Below are 26,834 nucleotides of genomic sequence, written 5' to 3' on the forward strand. Positions count from 1 at the left end.
TATGATAGGTGTTGTTTTACAGGGTCAGTCATAGTAGTATGATAGGTGTTGTTGTACAGGGTCAGTCAACCACTAGTCTATCTGACCATACCAGTTACTGACCCACCACTCTAACCACTAGTCTATCTGACCATACCAGTTACTGCCCCACCACTCTAACCACTAGTCTATCTGACCATACCAGTTACTGACCCACCACTCTAACCACTAGTCTATCTGACCATACCAGTTACTGACCCACCACTCTAACCACTAGTCTATCTGACCATACCAGTTACAGACCATGTGGACACCTCCTAGTGCTGGGGTTGTAGGAGTGTTTATCAGACCATGTGGACACCTCCTAGTGGTCTGGTTGTAGGAGTGTTTATCAGACCATGTGGACACCTCCTAGTGGTGGGGTTGTTAGTAGTGTTTATCAGACCATGTGGACACCTCCTAGTGGTCTGGTTGTTAGGAGTGTTTATCAGACCATGTGGACACCTCCTAGTGGTCTGGTTGTTAGGAGTGTTTATCAGACCATGTAGACACCTCCTAGTGGTCTGGTTGTTAGGAGTGTTTATCAGACCATGAGGACACCTCCTAGTGGTGGGGTTGTTAAGAGTGTTTATCAGACCATGTGGACACCTCCTAGTGGTGGGGTTGTAGGAGTGTTAATCAGACCATGTGGACACCTCCTAGTGGTCTGGTTGTTAGGAGTGTTTATCAGACCATGTGGACACCTCCTAGTGGTCTGGTTGTTAGGAGTGTTAATCAGACCATGTGGACACCTCCTAGTGGTGGGGTTGTTAGGAGTGTTTATCAGACCATGTGGACACCTCCTAGTGGTGGGGTTGTTAGGAGTGTTTATCAGACCATGTGGACACCTCCTAGTGGTCTGGTTGTTAGGAGTGTTTATCAGACCATGTGGACACCTCCTAGTGGTGGGGTTGTTAGGAGTGTTTATCAGACCATGTGGACACCTCCTAGTGGTCTGGATGTTAGGAGTGTTTATCAGACCATGTGGACACCTCCTAGTGGTGGGGTTGTTAGGAGTGTTTATCAGACCATGTGGACACCTCCTAGTGGTGGGGTTGTTAGGAGTGTTTATCAGACCATGTGGACACCTCCTAGTGGTGGGGTTGTTAGGAGTGTTTATCAGACCATGTGGACACCTCCTAGTGGTGGGGTTGTTAAGTGTTTATCAGACCATGAGGACACCTCCTAGTGGTGGGGTTGTTAAGAGTGTTTATCAGACCATGTGGACACCTCCTAGTGGTGGGGTTGTAGGAGTGTTAATCAGACCATGTGGACACCTCCTAGTGGTCTGGTTGTTAGGAGTGTTTATCAGACCATGTGGACACCTCCTAGTGGTCTGGTTGTTAGGAGTGTTAATCAGACCATGTGGACACCTCCTAGTGGTGGGGTTGTTAGGAGTGTTTATCAGACCATGTGGACACCTCCTAGTGGTGGGGTTGTTAGGAGTGTTTATCAGACCATGTGGACACCTCCTAGTGGTGGGGTTGTTAAGAGTGTTTATCAGACCATGTGGACCCCTCCTAGTGGTCTGGTTGTTAGGAGTGTTTATCAGACCATGTGGACACCTCCTAGTGGTGGGGTTGTTAGGAGTGTTTATCAGACCATGTGGACACCTCCTAGTGGTCTGGATGTTAGGAGTGTTTATCAGACCATGTGGACACCTCCTAGTGGTGGGGTTGTTAGGAGTGTTTATCAGACCATGTGGACACCTCCTAGTGGTGGGGTTGTTAGGAGTGTTTATCAGACCATGTGGACACCTCCTAGTGGTGGGGTTGTTAGGAGTGTTTATCAGACCATGTGGACACCTCCTAGTGGTGGGGTTGTTAAGTGTTTATCAGACCATGTGGACACCTCCTAGTGGTCTGGTTGTTAGGAGTGTTTATCAGACCATGTAGACACCTCCTAGTGGTGGGGTTGTTAGGAGTGTTTATCAGACCATGTGGACACCTCCTAGTGGTCTGGTTGTTAGGAGTGTTTATCAGACCATGTGGACACCTCCTAGTGGTCTGGTTGTTAGGAGTGTTTATCAGACCATGTGGACACCTCCTAGTGGTCTGGTTGTTAGGAGTGTTAATCAGACCATGTGGACACCTCGTAGTGGTGGGGTTGTTAGGAGTGTTTATCAGACCATGTGGACACCTCCTAGTGGTCTGGTTGTAGGAGTGTTTATCAGACCATGTGGACACCTCCTAGTGGTGGGGTTGTTAGGAGTGTTTATCAGACCATGTGGACACCTCCTAGTGGTCTGGATGTTAGGAGTGTTTATCAGACCATGTGGACACCTCCTAGTGGTGGGGTTGTTAGGAGTGTTTATCAGACCATGTGGACACCTCCTAGTGGTGGGGTTGTAGGAGTGTTTATCAGACCATGTGCACACCTCCTAGTGGTGGGGTTGTTAGGAGTGTTTATCAGACCATGTGGACACCTGCTAGTGGTGGGGTTGTTAGGAGTGTTTATCAGACCATGTGGACACCTCCTAGTGGTGGGGTTGTTAGGAGTGTTTATCAGACCATGTGGACACCTCCTAGTGGTGGGGTTGTTAGGAGTGTTTATCAGACCATGTGGACACCTCCTAGTGGTGGGGTTGTAGGAGTGTTTATCAGACCATGTGCACACCTCCTAGTGGTGGGGTTGTTAGGAGTGTTTATCAGACCATGTGGACACCTGCTAGTGGTGGGGTTGTTAGGAGTGTTTATCAGACCATGTGGACACCTCCTAGTGGTGGGGTTGTTAGGAGTGTTTATCAGACCATGTGGACACCTCCTAGTGGTGGGGTTGTTAGGAGTGTTTATCAGACCATGTGGACACCTCCTAGTGGTGGGGTTGTTAGGAGTGTTTATCAGACCATGTGGACACCTCCTAGTGGTCTGGTTGTAGGAGTGTTTATCAGACCATGTGTAGACCTCCTAGTGGTGGGGTTGTTAGGAGTGTTTATCAGACCATGTGAACAGCTCCTATTGGTCTGGTTGTAGGAGTGTTTATCAGACCATGTGGACACCTCCTAGTGGTGGGGTTGTTAGGAGTGTTTATCAGACCATGTGGACACCTCCTAGTGGTCTCGTTGTTAGGAGTGTTTATCAGACCATGTGGACACCTCCTAGTGGTGGGGTTGTTAGGAGTGTTTATCAGACCATGTGGACACCTCCTAGTGGTCTGGTTGTAGGAGTGTTTATCAGACCATGTGTAGACCTCCTAGTGGTGGGGTTGTTAGGAGTGTTTATCAGACCATGTGAACAGCTCCTATTGGTCTGGTTGTAGGAGTGTTTATCAGACCATGTGGACACCTCCTAGTGGTGGGGTTGTTAGGAGTGTTTATCAGACCATGTGGACACCTCCTAGTGGTCTGGTCGTTAGGAGTGTTTATCAGACCATGTGGACACCTCCTAGTGGTGGGGTTGTTAGGAGTGTTTATCAGACCATGTGGACACCTCCTAGTGGTCTCGTTGTTAGGAGTGTTTATCAGACCATGTGGACACCTCCTAGTGGTGGGGTTGTTAGGAGTGTTTATCAGACCATGTGGACACCTCCTAGTAGTCTGGTTGTTAGGAGTGTTTATCAGACCATGTGGACACCTCCTAGTGGTGGGGTTGTAGGAGTGTTTATCAGACCATGTGGACACCTCCTAGTGGTGGGGTTGTTAGGAGTGTTTATCAGACCATGTGGACACCTCCTAGTGGTGGGATTGTTAGGAGTGTTTATCAGACCATGTGGACACCTCCTAGTGGTGGGGTTGTTAGGAGTGTTTATCAGACCATGTGGACACCTCCTAGTGGTGGGGTTGTTAGGAGTGTTTATCAGACCATGTGGACAACTCCTAGTGGTGGGGTTGTTAGGAGTGTTTATCAGACCATGTGGACACCTCCTAGTGGTCTGGTTGTTAGGAGTGTTTATCAGACCATGTGGACACCTCCTAGTGGTCTGGTTGTTAGGAGTGTTTATCAGACCATGTGGACACCTCCTAGTGGTGTGTTGTTAGGAGTGTTTATCAGACCATGTGGAGACCTCCTAGTGGTGGGGTTGTTAGGAGTGTTTATCAGACCATGTGAACACCTCCTAGTGGTCTCGTTGTTAGGAGTGTTTATCAGACCATGTGGACCCCTCCTAGTGGTCTGGTTGTTAGGAGTGTTTATCAGACCATGTGGACACCTCCTAGTGGTCTGGTTGTTAGGAGTGTTTATCAGACCATGTGGACACCTCCTAGTGGTGGGGTTGTTAGGAGTGTTTATCAGACCATGTGGACACCTCCTAGTGGTGGGGTTGTTAGGAGTGTTTATCAGACCATGTGGACACCTCCTAGTGGTCTGGTTGTTAGGAGTGTTTATCAGACCATGTGGACACCTCCTAGTGGTCTGGTTGTTAGGAGTGTTTATCAGACCATGTGGACACCTCCTAGTGGTGGGGTTGTTAGGAGTGTTTATCAGACCATGTGGACACCTCCTAGTGGTGGGGTTGTTAGGAGTGTTTATCAGACCATGTGGACACCTCCTAGTGGTGTGTTGTTAGGAGTGTTTATCAGACCATGTGGACACCTCCTAGTGGTCTGGTTGTTAGGAGTGTTTATCAGACCATGTGGACACCTCCTAGTGGTGGGGTTGTTAGGAGTGTTTATCAGACCATGTGGACACCTGCTAGTGGTGGGGTTGTTAGGAGTGTTTATCAGACCATGTGGACACCTCCTAGTGGTGGGGTTGTTAGGAGTGTTTATCAGACCATGTGGACACCTCCTAGTGGTGGGGTTGTTAGGAGTGTTAGGAGCCCATGTATTTATAGCCACTATGCACTATCCACTATGCACACCACTATGCACACTATTTACAATAAGCATTATCACATCTAGCTAAGTTACTAGAAAGAGCAATACAATAGTAATAAACCCTTCATTCACCAGTATCCTGAACATAGCAGGGTGTTTCTGGGATAGAGGGTTGATATAACAGTCAGTACTACAATAGTAATAAACCCTTCATTCACCAGTATCCTGAACATAGCTGGGTGTTTCTGGGGTAGAGGGTTGATATAACAGTCAGTACTACAATAGTAATAAACCCTCCATTCACCAGTATCCTGAACACAGCTGGGTGTTTCTGGGATAGAGGGTTGATATAACAGTCAGTACTACAATAGTAATAAACCCTCCATACATCAGTATCCTGAACATAGCAGGGTGTTTCTGGGATAGAGGGTTGATATAACAGTCAGTACTACAATAGTAATAAACCCTCCATTCACCAGTATCCTGAACATAGCAGGGTGTTTCTGGGATAGAGGGTTGATATAACAGTCAGTACTACAATAGTAATAAACCCTCCATACATCAGTATCCTGAACATAGCAGGGTGTTTCTGGGATAGAGGGTTGATATAACAGTCAGTACTACAATAGTAATAAACCCTCCATTCATCATTATCCTGAACATAGCAGGGTGTTTCTGGGATAGAGGGTTGATATAACAGTCAGTACTACAATAGTAATAAACCCTCCATACATCAGTATCCTGAACATAGCAGGGTGTTTCTGGGATAGAGGGTTGATATAACAGTCAGTACTACAATAGTAATAAACCCTCCATTCATCAGTATCCTGAACATAGCAGGGTGTTTCTGGGATAGAGGGTTGATATAACAGTCAGTACTACAATAGTAATAAACCCTCCATACATCAGTATCCTGAACATAGCTGGGTGTTTCTGGGATAGAGGGTTGATATAAAAGTCAATAGATTCAGCAATACAGTAAGATTCTGAGACACAATCATTCCTATTGGTCAGCTGCAGGGAACCGCCCAAGTCTCTGCTGTCATCTAGAGGGTGTTTCTCTGTACTGCTTGACACATGGAGACCCAATAGAGGCCCAGTGGTTAGACAGGGTACATCCAAGAGCCTCTGCTGTCATCTAGAGGGTGTTTTTCTGTACTGCTTGACACATGGAGACCCAATAGAGGCCCAGTGGTTAGACAGGGTACATCCAAGAGCCTCTGCTGTCATCTAGAGGGTGTTTCTCTGTACTGCTTGACACATGGAGACCCAATAGAGGCCCAGTGGTTAGACAGGGTACATCCAAGAGCCTCTGCTGTCATCTAGAGGGTGTTTCTCTGTACTGCTTGACACATGGAGACTCAATGGAGGCCCAGTGCATGTGCTCAAAGTCAGAACCAAACAATTGTTTGTCAGGCTGGGATCTATAAAGCAGTATGTTCTTCAATTAGATGCCAACTAATATTCATACAGGGACAATAGGTGGGGCAGGAGGAAGAATGGTGGTCCTGATTTACACAGGGGCAATAGGTGGGGCAGGAGGAAGAATGGTGTTCCTGATTTACACAGGGACAATAGGTGGGGCAGGAGGAAGAATGGTGGTCCTGATTTACACAGGGACAATAGGTGGGGCTCCTGGTCCTGATTTACACAGGGACATTAGGTGGGGCAGGAGGAAGAATGGTGGTCCTGATTTACACAGGGACAATAGGTGGGTCAGGAGGAAGAATGGTGGTCCTGATTTACACAGGGACAATAGGTGGGTCAGGAGGAAGAATGGTGGTCCTGATTTACACAGGGACAATAGGTGGGGCTCCTGGTCCTGATTTACACAGGGACAATAGGTGGGGCAGGAGGAAGAATGGTGGTCCTGATTTACACAGGGACAATAGGTGGGTCAGGAGGAAGAATGGTGGTCCTGATTTACACAGGGACAATAGGTGGGGCAGGAGGGAGAATGGTGTTCTGATTTACACAGGGACAATAGGTGGGGCAGGAGGAAGAATGGTGTTCCTGATTTACACAGGGACTATAGGTGGGGCAGGAGGAAGAATTGTGGTCCTGATTTACACAGGGACAATAGGTGGGGCAGGAGGAAGAATGGTGGTCCTGATTTACACAGGGACAATAGGTGGGGCAGGAGGAAGAATGGTGTTCCTGATTTACACAGGGACAATAGGTGGGGCCAGGAGGAAGAATGGTGGTCCTGATTTACACAGGGACAATAGGTGGGGCAGGAGGAAGAATGGTGGTCCTGATTTACACAGGGACAATAGGTGGGGCAGGAGGAAGAATGGTGTTCCTGATTTACACAGGGACTATAGGTGGGGCAGGAGGAAGAATGGTGTTCCTGATTTACACAGGGACAATAGGTGGGGCCAGGAGGAAGAATGGTGGTCCTGATTTACACAGGGACAATAGGTGTGGCAGGAGGAAGAATTGTGGTCCTGATTTACACAGGGACAATAGGTGGGGCAGGATGAAGAATGGTGTTCCTGATTTACACAGGGACAATAGGTGTGGCAGGAGGAAGAATTGTGGTCCTGATTTACACAGGGACAATAGGTGGGGCAGGAGGGAGAATGGTGGTCCTGATTTACACAGGGACAATAGGTGGGGCAGGAGGAAGAATGGTGGTCCTGATTTACACAGGGACAATAGGTGGGGCAGGAGGAAGAATTGTGGTCCTGATTTACACAGGGACAATAGGTGGGGCAGGAGGAAGAATGGTGGTCCTGATTTACACAGGGACAATAGGTGGGGCAGGAGGAAGAATTGTGGTCCTGATTTACACAGGGACAATAGGTGGGGCAGGAGGAAGAATTGTGGTCCTGATTTTCACAATTCCTCTTTTTTGAGATTGTTGTTATTCTCCAATATGTTTTTCTTCAGTGTTGCTGTCAAGGGAATTTTGATCAATGATGACTAATTATGTATACATTTCAATCAGGACTGACTAATCAGAATACTATTATGTTACTGTATATGTACTAATCCGAATACTATTACGTTACTGTATATGTACTAATCACAATACTATTATGTTACTGTATATGTATGAGTTTTCTTTCTTGATCCCAGTACTGAATATAATGTGTGTGAATGTGTTCAAGAGTTAGAACAATGACTGTCTGTTCCTTGGTAGAAATGAATCAACGATATCTTCAGACTGGCTAGAATGCTTTTCTACACAAGAAGATCTTGACTCATAAATTATATGATCTTAATAGGGAGAGACGATGTGAGAACCATACAGCCTTTGTACTGGAACGGAGATGGCACGGGTTGGTGCTGAAACTAATGACGTCATTTTCAGTTAACCTGTGCTAAACTGTATCGTGTTCAGTATTCTCGTGGTCTAATGGTCTAATGTTGTTATGGTCTAATGTTGTTATGGTCTAATGTTGTTATGATCTAATGTTGTTATGGTCTAATGTTGTTATGGTCTTATGGTCTAATGTTGTTATGGTCTAGGATAAAGTAATCCTTCTCACCCCCACTTAAAAGATTTAGATGCACTATTGTAAAGTGGCTGTTCCACTGGATGTCATAAGGTGAATGCACCAATTTGTAAGTCGCTCTGGATAAGAGCGTCTGCTAAATGACTTAAATGTAAATGTATAAACTCTGCTGATTGACTTTAAGACTGGGCTCTGTCCATTATTATAGAATAAGGGTCTTACAAATCCTTATGAATTGACAGAGTGTTTAATTTTAATTGGATATTAAAACATAGAGAGAAATTTAATTCCTGTAACAAATTGGTCCCTGCCATCTGGAGGGCGTACGCCGAATAAATCGTGCACGAGCGGGTCTGGTCCCGTTATCAAAGACCTGGCCTCTGAATTGAGGGAAAGACCAGGCCGATGTACACCTCAGACCACAGGGACGGTGACTAGATCAAACGAACAGTGCTTTTCCCAGTCGGCAGCAGGTCAGTAGCCTTTATTCTCGAGATACGATAATCAGAATGTTATATTTTTATGAATCGACGGACATACGATGAACTTAAAGAGAAAATGGAAAATGTGTGCATTATAGCTTAGAATTACTTACATTTTTTTTTAAAGGAGCTAAATATCGTAAGGATAGTCTGAAAAGATGCTACAGCTAGCAACGGAATTGCTAGGCATTCAATGGGGCTATATAGTGCAACGCTTTGGACTATAAAATAGGTAAGAATAGTTTAATCGTAAAAAGTTGTGATTGTTTTCCAGTATTGATTTTTGGTTAGGTACAAAAGAAGTTAACGTATTCTAAAAATACTATCTGTTTTTCATTATGGGGAACAAGTAAATGTCTTATCCTCTTAGGCCGCCCCATCCCGCATGCGGGATCGTGACTACAGCCTCAAGCTCATTACCATAACGCAACATTAGCGATTTCTGAAAATTGCAAATTAAATGAAATAAATATGCCTGTCCTCAAGCTTATCCTTTTCTTAACAATCCTGTCGTCTCAGATTTTCAAAATATGCTTTAGAACCAGAAAATCAATAATTTGTGTAAGAGTGGTGATAGCTAGCTTAGCATTTAGCGTTAGCATTTAGCACGCAACATTCACAAAAACCAGCAAAGGGATCAAATAAAATAATTTACCTTTGAAGAACTTCAGATGTTTCAATGAGGAGACTCTCAGTTACATAGCAGATGTCCAGTTTTTCCTGAAAGATGCTTGTGTAGGACACAACGTTCCGTTTTGTTACTATGCATTTGGCTACCGAAACTAACCGAAAATTCAGTCACCTAAACGTCGAACTTTTTTCCGAATTAACTCCATAATATCGACTGAAACATGGAAAACGTTGTTTGAATCAATCCTCAAGGTGTTTTGTCATATATCTCTTCATTGAAATGCCAGTCCTAGAAGCGTGCATTCTTCTCTGATTCGGATGGAAAAATACTGGTACCTGACTTTTGCGCACCAATTTCCACGCAGACACCATGCGGGACACTTGGTAATTGTAGGCTCTTATGGGCAATCTTCCAATGATATGCCTACAAATACGTCACAATGCTGCAGACACCTGGGGAAACGATAGGAAGTGTCCGTTCATTCCTGTCGCATTCACAGCCATATAAGGAGATCATGGAAAACGTGCCTCCAGAAATCCTGTTGATTTCCTGGTCACTCAAACATCTTGGTTTTGCCTGTAGATTTTGTTCTATGGCACTCACAGTGAAAATCTTCGCAGTTCTGGAAACGTCAGAGTGTCTTCTTTCCAAAACTATCAATTCCAAGCATAGTCGAGCATCTTTTCGTGACAAAATATTGCGCTAAAAACGGGCACGTCTTTTTATCCAAAAATGAAATACTGCCCCTATAGGTCTAACAGGTTAAAGGGACAGTCCACGTTTATCACAGTGGTTTGAGTGTATGGCAGGGTATAAAATATTTTGGGACGACAATTTGAAGATAGACCGAATGAGTTACATGAAACATCGAGAGATTTAAAACAAATGATGTGAAGGGATTATCATAATTATTAGGTTTCGTTGTTGTAGTAAACGTTTGGGTTAAGGGGACTTCCCTGTTCCCAGAGACAAGATATCTTAAAGGGGTACACTCACATATGGATTATTAGGAGTTTTAATTAGACAAGTGAATAACGTATTGGGAATAGAGTCGTAATTAAAATGCTAAGTCAAAGACGAGACAGTTACTTCAATCAAAATTCATTCTAAATAATAAAGAAGAGACAATTTACGATTTATGCCCATCAAAATGTTTTTATAAAATTAGCGAATGTAGAGATATTGGTTGGTGTTGTAAATAATAATTCAAGATTTGAAGAGATGTGATTAATTAGGTTTGGTTTATCGAACAACAATTATTTACAATTCATTGAAAGTCGTTACGGATTGGGTCGAGGTTGAGCGCTTTTTGATGACATCACTCGCAAGGCACTTTTGTCGCCACGGAAATTATGTTGTGACTAGGGGTAACGGAGAAAATTGTTTGTCTTTTAGAAGGAAAATGCATGCATTATTGTTTTGAGTCACTTTTCAGAAGTTCAGGAAAGATGCTAAAAACGAGCAGTTGATTCGCTAGGTGGGCATCATAGATTTGTGGCGTTTATTTGGACTGTATTAGGCTATGAGAAAGGGAGACTGGATGTCTGAATTGTGAAACATTGTGATAATGGATTCTGATGGTTGTTGATTCCTGGTTTGATTGTTTATGTAACACCAGTGAATTTGAGCGCTGTTTCCATTATGTGGAACAATCTTGAGGAACTAGCAGATGTAAACGTGAGTCTCTGAGTAATTTTGTCATCTGAAGCATTATAGTAGTGAGCTTTTGTATCAGTTTGTTTTTTGCTGATAAAAGTGGTTTGTTTATTTGGTTACTGGTTATGGTCAAATTTAGGGTTTAATTTAACTTAGTTAAACATTGTATTCTGGTGTGTTTAAGTAGGATTCCTTATTCCGGGACGGATGGAAGTTATCTAAAATATGTAAGTTGAAGGAGCCATGGGAGAATGCGATTGCATTTTTATTAAATATCGGGGATTAAATTACGGATTTCTTACACTGTGAAATGTACGACATTTGCGGCAGAGGGAAAAAGTAATGCATTAGATAATAATGTTATCAGGTTAATTGTATCTAAGGGTAGCATGTTCATTTAAGTAAACATATACATAGACGTTGTTTAAAACTTATTATTAATGATTTGAGTCAAAGGGGAATTATCATTAGGTTTAGTTTATAGTTCACTTTTGAGTTTCTGAATCGAAGTAGCATAGTGAATGCTAGTTAGGCGTGTTGTGTTCTTCTGGGAAAATGGATGTTTAGGTGTCTCACTTTTAGATGTTTCCTGGGATTATAATCTTGGGGAGAGTGGGTGAGATTGAGGCCATAAACGACCAAATTGAAAAAGGCCTGGAAGTTTTGTTTATTCATTAAGGTTTGCAAATATATACACATAAAACATTTGTTAGGACTATTTGTTTTAGTGCAAAGGTATTTTAAAGAGGCACGCTCACATATGGAACTTGAGTTTTTATTTTATGAGTTTTAATTACACAAGTGATTTTTTTATCTTAAGGATAAAGGGTTCTTTAATATGTCTAATGTAGTATGGAATATGACTATAAAAGGGTGGTATGACCTATTGACCTTATCATGGCTATCTTTTGGGGTCTGATCAGCCTCAGGGGAGAGCCATTTGTATAATGAATGTGTGGTCATTTGGGTTACTAGTTTTAAGGTAAATTAATTATAATGGAGTTTTAGTTTGGGGTTAGAATTATTGTTTGAATCACTGATGAGAAAGTGTTTCAGGATTCTGTTTTACAATATTAGCTGTGAAGTTGTTGAATTGGCTATTATTGATTATTATTGATTTGGTATTACAACAGCAAATAATCCTATTTATCATTGAGAATAAATAGGGGGAGATAAAACATGGTCCTTTGGGGTTTGGACAGGACACCGTATTAAGCCAATAGGGCTGGAAATTACATAGAAAAATACGTTTTAGTTCTTAGGGGTGATAAATTACTGTAGATAAGGTATTCCACACTATGCCTCATATATTAAATTCATGTTATTGTCAGATAGAATACTGAGGATCCCTGAAGGAAAGAGCTTTCGATAAAGTCAAACAGTGAGACGCTTAGTGGCATTTTGAGAGATAGGAGAGAAAGGAATTACTGTTTAAATGGGTAAATATATATATATTTAATAACATATATAAATATCATAGATACTTCTTAAACTAGATAAGACACTGGACAGAGAATTGATACAGGATTGAGATGAATGGATGCCCATTCATGCCCATGTCAGAAAATAAGGATAATTTACTAATCCTACCTAAGTCATTATTTAGGGTAGATAAGGTTGTTACCTGGGCAGAGCCAGGTATCAAAAAGGGGGTGGGTAAGTTAGTGGCCTATTGGATAAGCTCTTAATAATTTAAAAAAACGTTTTTTAGCTAACAAATAGGCATATAAATTAAAGATATAATCAGCTAAAACATATGAGAAACTAGTTGTTAACCAAGCCTGTATGTCCAGGATTGTATGCATTACAGATTAATTACAGGTGAAGTCACTCAATCCAGTCCCTGAGGCTTGTTGGGGGACCATACCAAGGACTCCTGGTGACAGCTAGCTGAAAGAGCTACCCGGATTCATGTCACACGGCGGGAGGGTAAGACATGGTGACACTGTCGAACAATAAACGGTGTTCGAGAGGAGAACTGGAATTAACAGAATTCCGGGGGCCATCTCTCAAATGAAGTAATCCTACCTGTCCTATCACCCCTGTTTTTGTTCATAGAAGTGAAGATGTGTCTGGCTCTTGCTAGTGATGTGTTCTCGGGAGAGGGTGGGGTTTCACATGGAAGCTGTTCGTCTGAGCTGTCTTATCATGGGTGACATATTCCTGATACAGCACGTCCAATTAAATTGACAATATCAAAACAAGATAATATAAAACATAAGACAGTTATGTATATTCTTCTGTATATCAAATTATGCGGAGAGTGGTAATTTGACCCATGGTTTAGACGATGAGGATTTTGTTCCAAAATAAGCATAAGATATCCCTAGATCTGGGTAGACAGGAAGTTAGAGTAGAGGTTGGGAAGGATCTCTCAATGGAATTTTATATAGACCAAAATGGAGTCTCTAACTACATGGCAGTCTAGGACTCTGAGCCATTATGGCATATATCGGTGCAGGTTCCCATATTGATCGTGGACACAGGTCATAGCTCATTTGGAGAGAGAGGGCTATATGAATCCACTCACCCAGTATGGAAGAAGGTAGAATATAGCGAAGGTGAGAGTTTTTGATTGTAATCAGGAGAGAGGGATGTATTGCATAAAGATACACCTAACCCTTTAAACAAAAATGAAGGAGGATCTAGGGTTGTGGTATGGATATGACCAGGTCTTGGTCGACACCCTAGTATGGTTCTGGGTAGAGGAGTTTAGGCCAGTATGGTAAAGCTGTTCACGAAAGCAGGAATGCCAGATAATGACAGTTGTATTGATTGCACTATTTATATCCCCAGGTTCCCCTTAAATCAAGATTTCCTCCCTTTACAGTGACCGGAGGAGATTATTACCGTTTGGCCCGGTACAGTACTCTTTGGAAATGATGTCAGGGCGAGGTTTTACCGACAGATTGGACAGGATTATGCTCCCTTGTACATTTGGGAATGGGAATCATACATCACACTCATTAAACACCAAGACATGAAGTTTAGCCAAATGGAAAAAAGAGCTACTCCATCCGGGTCTCTTGATGACAAAGTATACATTGATAACATTGGGGTTCCACGGGGGTGCTAGATGAGTTCAAAGCAAGAAATCAGATCCTAGCAGGATTAGAGTTAAGTATTTCCGGGTGGTCTACTCTCAATAAGAACGTGGACTGGATTAATTATATTTATGATAATCAACAGAGCTTTACCAACCATACGTAGAATGTATGCACACATGACTGTAAGTCGCTTTGGATAAAAGCGTCTGCTAAATGGCATATATTATTATTATTATATTAAGTATACCAGAGATGCTATTAAAGGTTTTGCAGAACAGACTGAAGCAACCAGCCTGATGGCTTGGCAGAATATAATTGCATTAGATATGTTATTGGCTGAAAAGGGAGAAGTATGCGTGATTATTGGGACCATGTTTGTGCTTACATCCCAAATAACACAGCTCCGGACGAATCAGTGCCCAAAGCCTCAGCTGGTTTGACCACCCTGGCTCACGGGTTGGCAGAAAACTCTGGGGTGGATACTTCTCTGACTAATTGGGTTTGATAGTATGTTTGGAAAATGAAAAAATATTATGATCACTGTATTATGGGCTACATTCACCTGTGTGACTGTTTTAGTTTTATGGGGCTGTTGTCTAATTCCCTGTGTATGAGGCCTTATTTCCAGGACTCTGGAGAAATCGATGACAATAGATGGTGAGGTACCAGGGGATTCCAGGTTCTGACCCGCGGAGTGCTGATTGTCTACAGGACAAGTGGATGAATCTGGATCCTTCATTTGCGGGGAATTTATATTTGATGAGACCATTTTTGATGTTTAGGGAGGTTAGGTTGTATCTTGTTTCAATATTAGACTGTTTTTTTTATGAAGATTGTAACAAAAATCCTGATAAGAAGAGTTATGATTCTGATGTAGGCCTAAAAACAGTCATTTCGATTGCAAGTATTGGATTATGTTAGATGGTATTTTCATAACAAAGAAATATTTCCAATAAAAATAGAAGTATGCTTTTAATATTTCAATATAACTACATGTGTGATTGGATGTATAATATTTAATCAAAGGTTGGATATGTTAAGGGAATTTTTATCAATGATGACTAATTATGTATACATTTCAATCAGGACTGACTAATCAGAATACTTTTATGTTACTGTATATGTATGAATTTTCTTTTTAATCCTAGTCCTGAATATAATGTGTGTAAATATAATCAGCTCTCCTAGCAGACAAAACATTACAAACAGCTAGCAGCAAAGTAGATTGGTTACAAAAGTCAGAAAAGCAATAAAATGAATCGCTTACATTTGATGATCTTCGAATGTTTGCACTCACGAGACTCCCAGTTACACAATAAATGTTAATTTTGTTCAATAAAGATTCTCTTTATATCCAAAAATCTCCATTTGGTTGGCGCGTTTTGTTCAGTAATCCACAGGCTCGTGCCGGTCACGGCGGGCAGACGAAAAATCCAAATATCATCCGGAAAGTTCGTAGAAACATGTCATACGTTTTTTATAATCAATCATCAGGTTGTTTTTATCGATAATCGATAATATTTCAACCGGACGGTAGCCTTTTCAATAGCAAAGAGAGAGAAAAGGTCTCGCTCCAGTTGCTCGCGCATGCAAAAATCTGGGGACACCCAGCCATCCACTGACGCAATGTGATTATTCTAGCTCATTTTTCAGAATAAAGGCCTGAAATTATGTCTACACCTTGTGGAAGCCGTAGGGAAAGGAATCTGGTTGATATCCCTTTAAATGGAGGGTAGGCATGCAATGGAACAGAGAGGTTTGAAAATAACTGCACTTCCTGGTTGGATTTTAGGCAGTTTCATTTGGGCTAGTTTTTCATCCAAACATCAAAATACTAATATAGTCTCAAGAAGTTAAGGGAATATCCTCTGCAAAGGTACATCTGGAAAGAAGTTGTGCTTTACAGATTTGAGAAATGGTCTGGATGGATCATGGCTTTGCCAGGGGGGGTTGGAATGGTGGAAGGGAGGATGAGGAGATGGTGTTGGCTGATATCTTGTATGTTTCCTCTGCACTGCGGTATCGGTTGTCATGTTTAGAGCCTCGTCTGGCCTTCTGACCAAGATATAAGGCAAGTATTGTAGATTTTTTGAGGATAAATATTTGGGTTCCACAAAATGTTTTGTATTTGTCAAAAGAGGGGGGGACAAGGTCTTATACATGTTGCTAGTAGGGCTGCTGCTTTCCGGTTTCAGTTTATTCAAAGGTTGCTTTATGGACAGAAACATGTGGTGTGGAGAGGGGTGGCAGGTCTGGTATTACAGCAGGTCGCAGGATTAGAGTTAAAGAAGGCTTTATTTTTGGTTGACAGTTTCCAGATTTCTAGGGATGAAGTACCTCCATTTTACAGAGGCCTTCTTAGGGTTTGGAGTATAATGAAGGTGTCCAGACGCACTAAGGCTGAGTCAGTGCATTGGCTGCTGGAGGAACCTCTGGTGTTTGTGGCAAGACTGGACTGTACAACTGAAACTGTTCCACATATCACCAAGATGCTGCTGGAGGAACCTCTGGTATTTGGGGCAAGACTGGACTGTACAACTGAAACTGTTCCACATATCACCAAGATGCTGCTGGAGGAACCTCTGGTATTTGGGGCAAGACTGGACTGTACAACTGAAACTGTTCCACATATCACCAAGATGCTGCTGGAGGAACCTCTGGTGTTTGGGGCAGGACTGGACTGTACAACTGAAACTGTTCCACATATCACCAAGATAAAGAAGGGCAGAATCATCACCCTCAGGAAGTTAATGGACATGGCCGGGCCCACATTAATGGATGGAGGACGGGTGGCTGAACATTTGGGGGGAGGGGGGGGTTCAGAAAGGACTGTAGAAAAACTGCTGGAAAGTTGCAGGAAGGCTCTGTCAGCAGAAGAGTGGATTATGCTCAAGAGTTACTACAAAAAGACAAGATGAAGACGCCCCATTTCCAAGACTAAGGATTAGACCCAATATGACAAGGTAAAGCCAGCATGGAGACAACTGTACAAGCCACCGTTACTAAAGGGGACTGGTGATATGTAATGAGGGGTGATACATGGCTTCATTGCAGTTAATGCTTTTGTTTCTGTCATTAACTCAGATGTCGGAGATGGATGTCCTTTATGTAATACAAGAGAAACAATGTTTCACTGTTTGATGGAGTGTGAGAGGATAAAGCCTCTCTGAGATACTAGAGTATCTGTTTACAGCTGTAGGGGAGATGTTCAATAACACTGTTTGATGGAGTGTGAGAGGATAAAGCCTCTCTGAGATACTAGAGTCTTTGTTTACATCTGTAGGGGAGATGTTCAATAACACTGTTTGATGGAGTGTGAGAGGATAAAGCCTCTCTGAGATACTAGAGTCTCTGTTTACAGCTGTAGGGGAGATGTTCAATAACACAGTTTTTATTTCAGGGTTTCAATATAGTAAGATACAGAAAATACAATGTCAAATGTTACATTTTATTTTGGGTCAAGATGATAAACAGAGAATCCATCTAAAACAGTATAAAACAAGATGATAAACAGAGAATCCATCTAAAACAGTATAAAACAAGATGATAAACAGAGGATCCATCTAAAACAGTATAAAACAAGATGATAAACAGAGAATCCATCTAAAACAGTATAAAACAAGATGATAAACAGAGAATCCATCTAAAACAGTATAAAACAAGATGATAAACAGAGGATCCATCTAAAACAGTATAAAACAAGATGATAAACAGAGGATCCATCTAAAACAGTATAAAACAAGATGATAAACAGAGGATCCATCTAAAACAAGATGATTAACAGAGAATCCATCTAAAACAGTATAAAACAAGATGATAAACAGAGGATCCATCTAAAACAGTATAAAACAAGATGATAAACAGAGGATACATCTAAAACAGTATAAAACAAGTGCAGTATGTTCTGAGAATGTTACTTTAACGTCAACTCACAACGTCACACTATAACTTCATGGGAGTCTTGTGGAAAGACTGCATGTTGTTTTGGGTGGATTGAGTGACGTCTTCATCAACATTTGCAGAATATTCCTGTAATATTTTCACCTCTTGTCAGACGCCAACAGTCTAGTCGGCTACAGACATTCATAAGGACTTCTAGTAGTTTATTTGCCATTTGCAGGTATTAAAAGTAATACATACATTGTAATTCCTTGTTGGATCTCTCACATATAGGACAGTACATACCAGTGGAGGCTGGTGAGGGGAGGACGGCTCATAATAATGTCTGGAACAGAGTGAATGAAATGGAACACATGGAAACCACGTGTTTGATACCATTCTACTTATTCCCCTCCAGCCATTACAAGCCTGTCCTCCCCAATTAAGGTCCCACCAACCTCCTGTGGTACAAACACAAACAGTAAAATATATCATAAAAAATGCAAAGTGGTAAAAGAGCAGAAAAGGAACCAAAAGGTTCAGTCAAGTTCTAATAGTCTGATGGAAACAGTTTAGGTTGAAGATTTAACAGATGGAAACATTATTTCAGGGACAATGAGGAGTCAACATGAACCCAAAACCCTGGATAGAGGGGCTCAGTGAATGAGGAGGTGAATGTGATCAGGTGGGTCAGTGTGTCAGAGGAGGCTCTATAGAAGGACAGAGTGCCGGCTGGCCAGTCCAGATACACTCCTACTCTGTGGGGGCTGGAGGGTGGGACGTCTATGGTAGTGGGATTATTATTGTGCCTGGCAGAGTAACTGTTGTTATAGCAGGACAGACTCCAGGACTTGTCATTGTATCCAAGCCTACAGTCATCAACCCTTCCTCTCCTGCTGATTCCTTTATATGTCACTCCTATAACAGCCCCCTCTCCCACTCCACTCTACCTCCCAGTAACAGCGCCCAGTCAGACACTCTCTGCACAAAACCTGTGGCCAGCCCTCAAATCTCTCTGTGTGATCAGGATACGGCTGTTGCTTCTCTGTCCTCCATGTCACCTTTCTGTTCTCCTCAGACAGAGCGAGGTGTCTGTTTACTGTGTTTGGGTCCAGTGTGAGATCACAGACATCTGATGGATGAAACCAGACACAATATTAGAAATCATCATCATTCACATTAGAATGTTAACTCACTTTCCACTAATTCATTTAATGTAGATGTTTCTAGGTATCAAAAGGAGAAGTTAAGGTAACTTGAGACTTGTTGAATGATCATATGTTATACTGTATGGTAATATAAAACACACTTATTCACATTAATTACACACACACACACACACACACACACACACACACACACACACACACACACACACACACACACACACACACACACACACACACACACACACACACACACACACACACACACACACACACATTGTCAAATCAACTCTTTGTAAACTTTGGTGTCCCTGATTTCTGCTTCTGTAGAACTACAGCTGATATTTAATATGACCAAGTCAGTAATGATGTTGGTCTTTGACTTTGACTTAACTTGAATTAAGACTTATTCTTAGTCATATTCTTCACAGCAGTCAACACTCACATTTTCTATGTCCAGGTTTCATTCTGTTCTCTCCACCATGTTCCATTCTGTAGCGGTAAGCAGAAGAACAGACAGTCATTGAGGGACACACACACACACACACTGGACACACACACAGGGTCAATCATTGGTAAGAATGTTTTGTATGTGTGTGTCCTGTGTGTATGTGTGTGTGTTTGTGTCCAGTGTGTATTGTCACTCTCACACAGTCAGCACATAACTTTGTCCAAGTGGTGGTCAGAATGTTTGTCTTAACCAGCCTGATAAGTCAAACATGTCTGATATGAACATTGAGATAAACCCTCTACATACTTGAGTTTCTCCAGTCTGCAGTGTGGATCCTCCAGTCCAGCAGAGAGCAGTCTGACTCCTGAGTCTCCTGGGTGATTGTAGCTCAGGTCCAGCTCTCAGGTGTGAGGGGTTTGACCTCAGAGCTGAGACCAGAGAAGCACAGCCTTCCTCTGTGACTAGACAGCCTGACAGCCTGCAAATAGTCAAATCATATTAAAATCACACTGATATTCTTTGGTGGCGAAAATAGCAAGAAATTTAATTCAAGATATTTTTTCAAAATGTTTACATCAGTGTCCTTTCAAATAAATATACCTGTCATCATGAATGAATCATAAATAATAATGTTTCAACCTTTAGAAATAAAAGCACTTCATGGATCTCGTCTCCCCATCATAAGTATTCTGACCAATTCACTTATAGTGAAAATAGTCAAAAGTTGAGTATTTGGTCTGATATTCCTTGAACGCAATGACTTCATCCAGCTTGTGAGGAGAGATGAGACAAGGAACTAATATATTAAATATTCCAATAACATGTCGTAATGCCTTAATGAATCAGATTTAGCAATTTACCAATAACAGAGGCTACAACAAAACATGCTAACCTCTCACCATTACCAATAACAGAGGCTACAACAAAACATGCTAACCTCTCACCATTACCAATAACAGAGACTACAACAAAACATGCTAACCTCTCACCATTACCAATTACAGAGATTACAACAAAACATGCTAACCTCTCACCATTACCAATAACAGAGGATACAACAAAACATGCTAACCTCTCACCATTACCAATAACAGAGGATACAACAAAACATGCTAACCTCTCACCATTACCAATAACAGAGGTTACAACAAAACATGCTAACCTCTCACCATTACCAATAACAGAGGATACAACAAAACATGCTAACCTCTCACCATTACCAATAACAGAGACTACAACAAAACATGCTAACCTCTCACCATTACCAATAACAGAGACTACAACACAACATGCTAACCTCTCACCATTACCAATAACAGAGACTACAACAAAACATGCTAACCTCTCACCATTACCAATAACAGAGGATACAACAGAACATGCTAACCTCTCACCATTACCAATAACAGAGGCTACAACAAAACATGCTAACCTCTCACCATTACCAATAACAGAGGATACAACAAAACATGCTAACCTCTCACCATTACCAATAACAGAGGATACAACAAAACATGCTAACCTCTCACCATTACCAATAACAGAGACTACAACAAAACATGCTAACCTCTCACCATTACCAATAACAGAGGGTACAACAAAACATACTAACCTCTCACCATTACCAATAACAGAGACTACAACAAAACATACTAACCTCTCACCATTACCAATAACAGACTACAACAAAACATGCTAACCTCTCACCATTACCAATAACAGAGACTACAACAAAACATGCTAACCTCTCACCATTACCAATAACAGAGACTACAACAAAACATACTAACCTCTCACCATTACCAATAACAGAGACTACAACAAAACATGCTAACCTCTCACCATTACCAATAACAGAGGATACAACAAAACATGCTAACCTCTCACCATTACCAATAACAGAGGCTACAACAAAACATGCTAACCTCTCACCATTACCAATAACAGAGGATACAACAAAACATGCTAACCTCTCACCATTACCAATAACAGAGGATACAACAAAACATGCTAACCTCTCACCATTACCAATAACAGAGACTACAACAAAACATGCTAACCTCTCACCATTACCAATAACAGAGACTACAACAAAACATGCTAACCTCTCACCATTACCAATAACAGAGGATACAACAAAACATGCTAACCTCTCACCATTACCAATAACAGAGACTACAACAAAACATACTAACCTCTCACCATTACCAATAACAGAGACTACAACAAAACATGCTAACCTCTCACCATTACCAATAACAGAGGATACAACAGAACATGCTAACCTCTCATCATTACCAATAACAGAGGCTACAACAAAACATGCTAACCTCTCACCATTACCAATAACAGAGGATACAACAAAACATGCTAACCTCTCACCATTACCAATAACAGAGGATACAACAAAACATGCTAACCTCTCACCATTACCAATAACAGACTACAACAAAACATGCTAACCTCTCACCATTACCAATAACAGAGACTACAACAAAACATGCTAACCTCTCACCATTACCAATAACAGAGGCTACAACAAAACATGCTAACCTCTCACCATTACCAATAACAGAGACTACAACAAAACATACTAACCTCTCACCATTACCAATAACAGAGACTACAACAAAACATGCTAACCTCTCACCATTACCAATAACAGAGGATACAACAAAACATGCTAACCTCTCACCATTACCAATAACAGAGACTACAACAAAACATGCTAACCTCTCACCATTACCAATAACAGAGGATACAACAAAACATGCTAACCTCTCACCATTACCAATAACAGAGACTACAACAAAACATGCTAACCTCTCACCATTACCAATAACAGAGACTACAACAAAACATGCTAACCTCTCACCATTACCAATAACAGAGGATACAACAAAACATGCTAACCTCTCACCATTACCAATAACAGAGACTACAACAAAACATACTAACCTCTCACCATTACCAATAACAGAGACTACAACAAAACATGCTAACCTCTCACCATTACCAATAACAGAGGATACAACAAAACATGCTAACCTCTCACCATTACCAATAACAGAGACTACAACAAAACATGCTAACCTCTCACCATTACCAATTACAGAGATTACAACAAAACATGCTAACCTCTCACCATTACCAATAACAGAGGATACAACAAAACATGCTAACCATGTGGACCCCTCCTAGTGGTCTGGTTGTTAGGAGTGTTTATCAGACCATGTGGACACCTCCTAGTGGTGGGGTTGTTAGGAGTGTTTATCAGACCATGTGGACACCTCCTAGTGGTCTGGATGTTAGGAGTGTTTATCAGACCATGTGGACACCTCCTAGTGGTGGGGTTGTTAGGAGTGTTTATCAGACCATGTGGACACCTCCTAGTGGTGGGGTTGTTAGGAGTGTTTATCAGACCATGTGGACACCTCCTAGTGGTGGGGTTGTTAGGAGTGTTTATCAGACCATGTGGACACCTCCTAGTGGTGGGGTTGTTAAGTGTTTATCAGACCATGTGGACACCTCCTAGTGGTCTGGTTGTTAGGAGTGTTTATCAGACCATGTAGACACCTCCTAGTGGTGGGGTTGTTAGGAGTGTTTATCAGACCATGTGGACACCTCCTAGTGGTCTGGTTGTTAGAGTGTTTATCAGACCATGTGGACACCTCCTAGTGGTCTGGTTGTTAGGAGTGTTTATCAGACCATGTGGACACCTCCTAGTGGTCTGGTTGTTAGGAGTGTTAATCAGACCATGTGGACACCTCGTAGTGGTGGGGTTGTTAGGAGTGTTTATCAGACCATGTGGACACCTCCTAGTGGTCTGGTTGTAGGAGTGTTTATCAGACCATGTGGACACCTCCTAGTGGTGGGGTTGTAGGAGTGTTTATCAGACCATGTGCACACCTCCTAGTGGTGGGGTTGTTAGGAGTGTTTATCAGACCATGTGGACACCTGCTAGTGGTGGGGTTGTTAGGAGTGTTTATCAGACCATGTGGACACCTCCTAGTGGTGGGGTTGTTAGGAGTGTTTATCAGACCATGTGGACACCTCCTAGTGGTGGGGTTGTTAGGAGTGTTTATCAGACCATGTGGACACCTCCTAGTGGTGGGGTTGTTAGGAGTGTTTATCAGACCATGTGGACACCTCCTAGTGGTCTGGTTGTAGGAGTGTTTATCAGACCATGTGTAGACCTCCTAGTGGTGGGGTTGTTAGGAGTGTTTATCAGACCATGTGAACAGCTCCTATTGGTCTGGTTGTAGGAGTGTTTATCAGACCATGTGGACACCTCCTAGTGGTGGGGTTGTTAGGAGTGTTTATCAGACCATGTGGACACCTCCTAGTGGTCTCGTTGTTAGGAGTGTTTATCAGACCATGTGGACACCTCCTAGTGGTGGGGTTGTTAGGAGTGTTTATCAGACCATGTGGACACCTCCTAGTGGTCTGGTTGTAGGAGTGTTTATCAGACCATGTGTAGACCTCCTAGTGGTGGGGTTGTTAGGAGTGTTTATCAGACCATGTGAACAGCTCCTATTGGTCTGGTTGTAGGAGTGTTTATCAGACCATGTGGACACCTCCTAGTGGTGGGGTTGTTAGGAGTGTTTATCAGACCATGTGGACACCTCCTAGTGGTCTGGTCGTTAGGAGTGTTTATCAGACCATGTGGACACCTCCTAGTGGTGGGGTTGTTAGGAGTGTTTATCAGACCATGTGGACACCTCCTAGTGGTCTCGTTGTTAGGAGTGTTTATCAGACCATGTGGACACCTCCTAGTGGTGGGGTTGTTAGGAGTGTTTATCAGACCATGTGGACACCTCCTAGTAGTCTGGTTGTTAGGAGTGTTTATCAGACCATGTGGACACCTCCTAGTGGTGGGGTTGTAGGAGTGTTTATCAGACCATGTGGACACCTCCTAGTGGTGGGGTTGTTAGGAGTGTTTATCAGACCATGTGGACACCTCCTAGTGGTGGGATTGTTAGGAGTGTTTATCAGACCATGTGGACACCTCCTAGTGGTGGGGTTGTTAGGAGTGTTTATCAGACCATGTGGACACCTCCTAGTGGTGGGGTTGTTAGGAGTGTTTATCAGACCATGTGGACAACTCCTAGTGGTGGGGTTGTTAGGAGTGTTTATCAGACCATGTGGACACCTCCTAGTGGTCTGGTTGTTAGGAGTGTTTATCAGACCATGTGGACACCTCCTAGTGGTCTGGTTGTTAGAGTGTTTATCAGACCATGTGGACACCTCCTAGTGGTGTGTTGTTAGGAGTGTTTATCAGACCATGTGGAGACCTCCTAGTGGTGGGGTTGTTAGGAGTGTTTATCAGACCATGTGAACACCTCCTAGTGGTCTCGTTGTTAGGAGTGTTTATCAGACCATGTGGACACCTCCTAGTGGTCTGGTTGTTAGGAGTGTTTATCAGACCATGTGGACACCTCCTAGTGGTCTGGTTGTTAGGAGTGTTTATCAGACCATGTGGACACCTCCTAGTGGTGGGGTTGTTAGGAGTGTTTATCAGACCATGTGGACACCTCCTAGTGGTGGGGTTGTTAGGAGTGTTTATCAGACCATGTGGACACCTCCTAGTGGTCTGGTTGTTAGGAGTGTTTATCAGACCATGTGGACACCTCCTAGTGGTCTGGTTGTTAGGAGTGTTTATCAGACCATGTGGACACCTCCTAGTGGTGGGGTTGTTAGGAGTGTTTATCAGACCATGTGGACACCTCCTAGTGGTGGGGTTGTTAGGAGTGTTTATCAGACCATGTGGACACCTCCTAGTGGTGTGTTGTTAGGAGTGTTTATCAGACCATGTGGACACCTCCTAGTGGTCTGGTTGTTAGGAGTGTTTATCAGACCATGTGGACACCTCCTAGTGGTGGGGTTGTTAGGAGTGTTTATCAGACCATGTGGACACCTGCTAGTGGTGGGGTTGTTAGGAGTGTTTATCAGACCATGTGGACACCTCCTAGTGGTGGGGTTGTTAGGAGTGTTTATCAGACCATGTGGACACCTCCTAGTGGTGGGGTTGTTAGGAGTGTTAGGAGCCCATGTATTTATAGCCACTATGCACTATCCACTATGCACACCACTATGCACACTATTTACAATAAGCATTATCACATCTAGCTAAGTTACTAGAAAGAGCAATACAATAGTAATAAACCCTTCATTCACCAGTATCCTGAACATAGCAGGGTGTTTCTGGGATAGAGGGTTGATATAACAGTCAGTACTACAATAGTAATAAACCCTTCATTCACCAGTATCCTGAACATAGCTGGGTGTTTCTGGGGTAGAGGGTTGATATAACAGTCAGTACTACAATAGTAATAAACCCTCCATTCACCAGTATCCTGAACACAGCTGGGTGTTTCTGGGATAGAGGGTTGATATAACAGTCAGTACTACAATAGTAATAAACCCTCCATACATCAGTATCCTGAACATAGCAGGGTGTTTCTGGGATAGAGGGTTGATATAACAGTCAGTACTACAATAGTAATAAACCCTCCATTCACCAGTATCCTGAACATAGCAGGGTGTTTCTGGGATAGAGGGTTGATATAACAGTCAGTACTACAATAGTAATAAACCCTCCATACATCAGTATCCTGAACATAGCAGGGTGTTTCTGGGATAGAGGGTTGATATAACAGTCAGTACTACAATAGTAATAAACCCTCCATTCATCATTATCCTGAACATAGCAGGGTGTTTCTGGGATAGAGGGTTGATATAACAGTCAGTACTACAATAGTAATAAACCCTCCATACATCAGTATCCTGAACATAGCAGGGTGTTTCTGGGATAGAGGGTTGATATAACAGTCAGTACTACAATAGTAATAAACCCTCCATTCATCAGTATCCTGAACATAGCAGGGTGTTTCTGGGATAGAGGGTTGATATAACAGTCAGTACTACAATAGTAATAAACCCTCCATACATCAGTATCCTGAACATAGCTGGGTGTTTCTGGGATAGAGGGTTGATATAAAAGTCAATAGATTCAGCAATACAGTAAGATTCTGAGACACAATCATTCCTATTGGTCAGCTGCAGGGAACCGCCCAAGTCTCTGCTGTCATCTAGAGGGTGTTTCTCTGTACTGCTTGACACATGGAGACCCAATAGAGGCCCAGTGGTTAGACAGGGTACATCCAAGAGCCTCTGCTGTCATCTAGAGGGTGTTTTTCTGTACTGCTTGACACATGGAGACCCAATAGAGGCCCAGTGGTTAGACAGGGTACATCCAAGAGCCTCTGCTGTCATCTAGAGGGTGTTTCT

The 26,834-nt window shown here is 42.4% G+C and overlaps 1 protein-coding gene across 2 annotated transcripts in view; it reads right to left on the reverse strand.

The window, feature by feature from the left end:
- Window positions 1-19,577, reverse strand: part of LOC127926469 (stonustoxin subunit beta-like) — a 68,063-nt gene extending 48,486 nt beyond the window's left edge. Inside the window, exons 1-2 of one of the 2 annotated variants that reach the window (XM_052511861.1) lie at window positions 19,539-19,577; window positions 18,989-19,059 (exon numbers count right to left, since the gene is read on the reverse strand). In XM_052511861.1, coding sequence (XP_052367821.1) covers window positions 18,989-19,059; window positions 19,539-19,560 — 93 coding nt within the window. In that variant the 5' untranslated portion in view covers window positions 19,561-19,577. The remainder of the gene's footprint in view (window positions 1-18,988; window positions 19,060-19,538) is intronic. The other variant, XM_052511860.1, reaches the window with a different exon arrangement.
- Between the last annotated feature and the right edge of the window lie 7,257 nt (window positions 19,578-26,834).

This window comes from Oncorhynchus keta, unplaced genomic scaffold (genome assembly GCF_023373465.1).
Source record: "Oncorhynchus keta strain PuntledgeMale-10-30-2019 unplaced genomic scaffold, Oket_V2 Un_contig_762_pilon_pilon, whole genome shotgun sequence".
In the NCBI taxonomy this organism is placed as follows: Eukaryota; Metazoa; Chordata; class Actinopteri; order Salmoniformes; family Salmonidae; genus Oncorhynchus; species Oncorhynchus keta.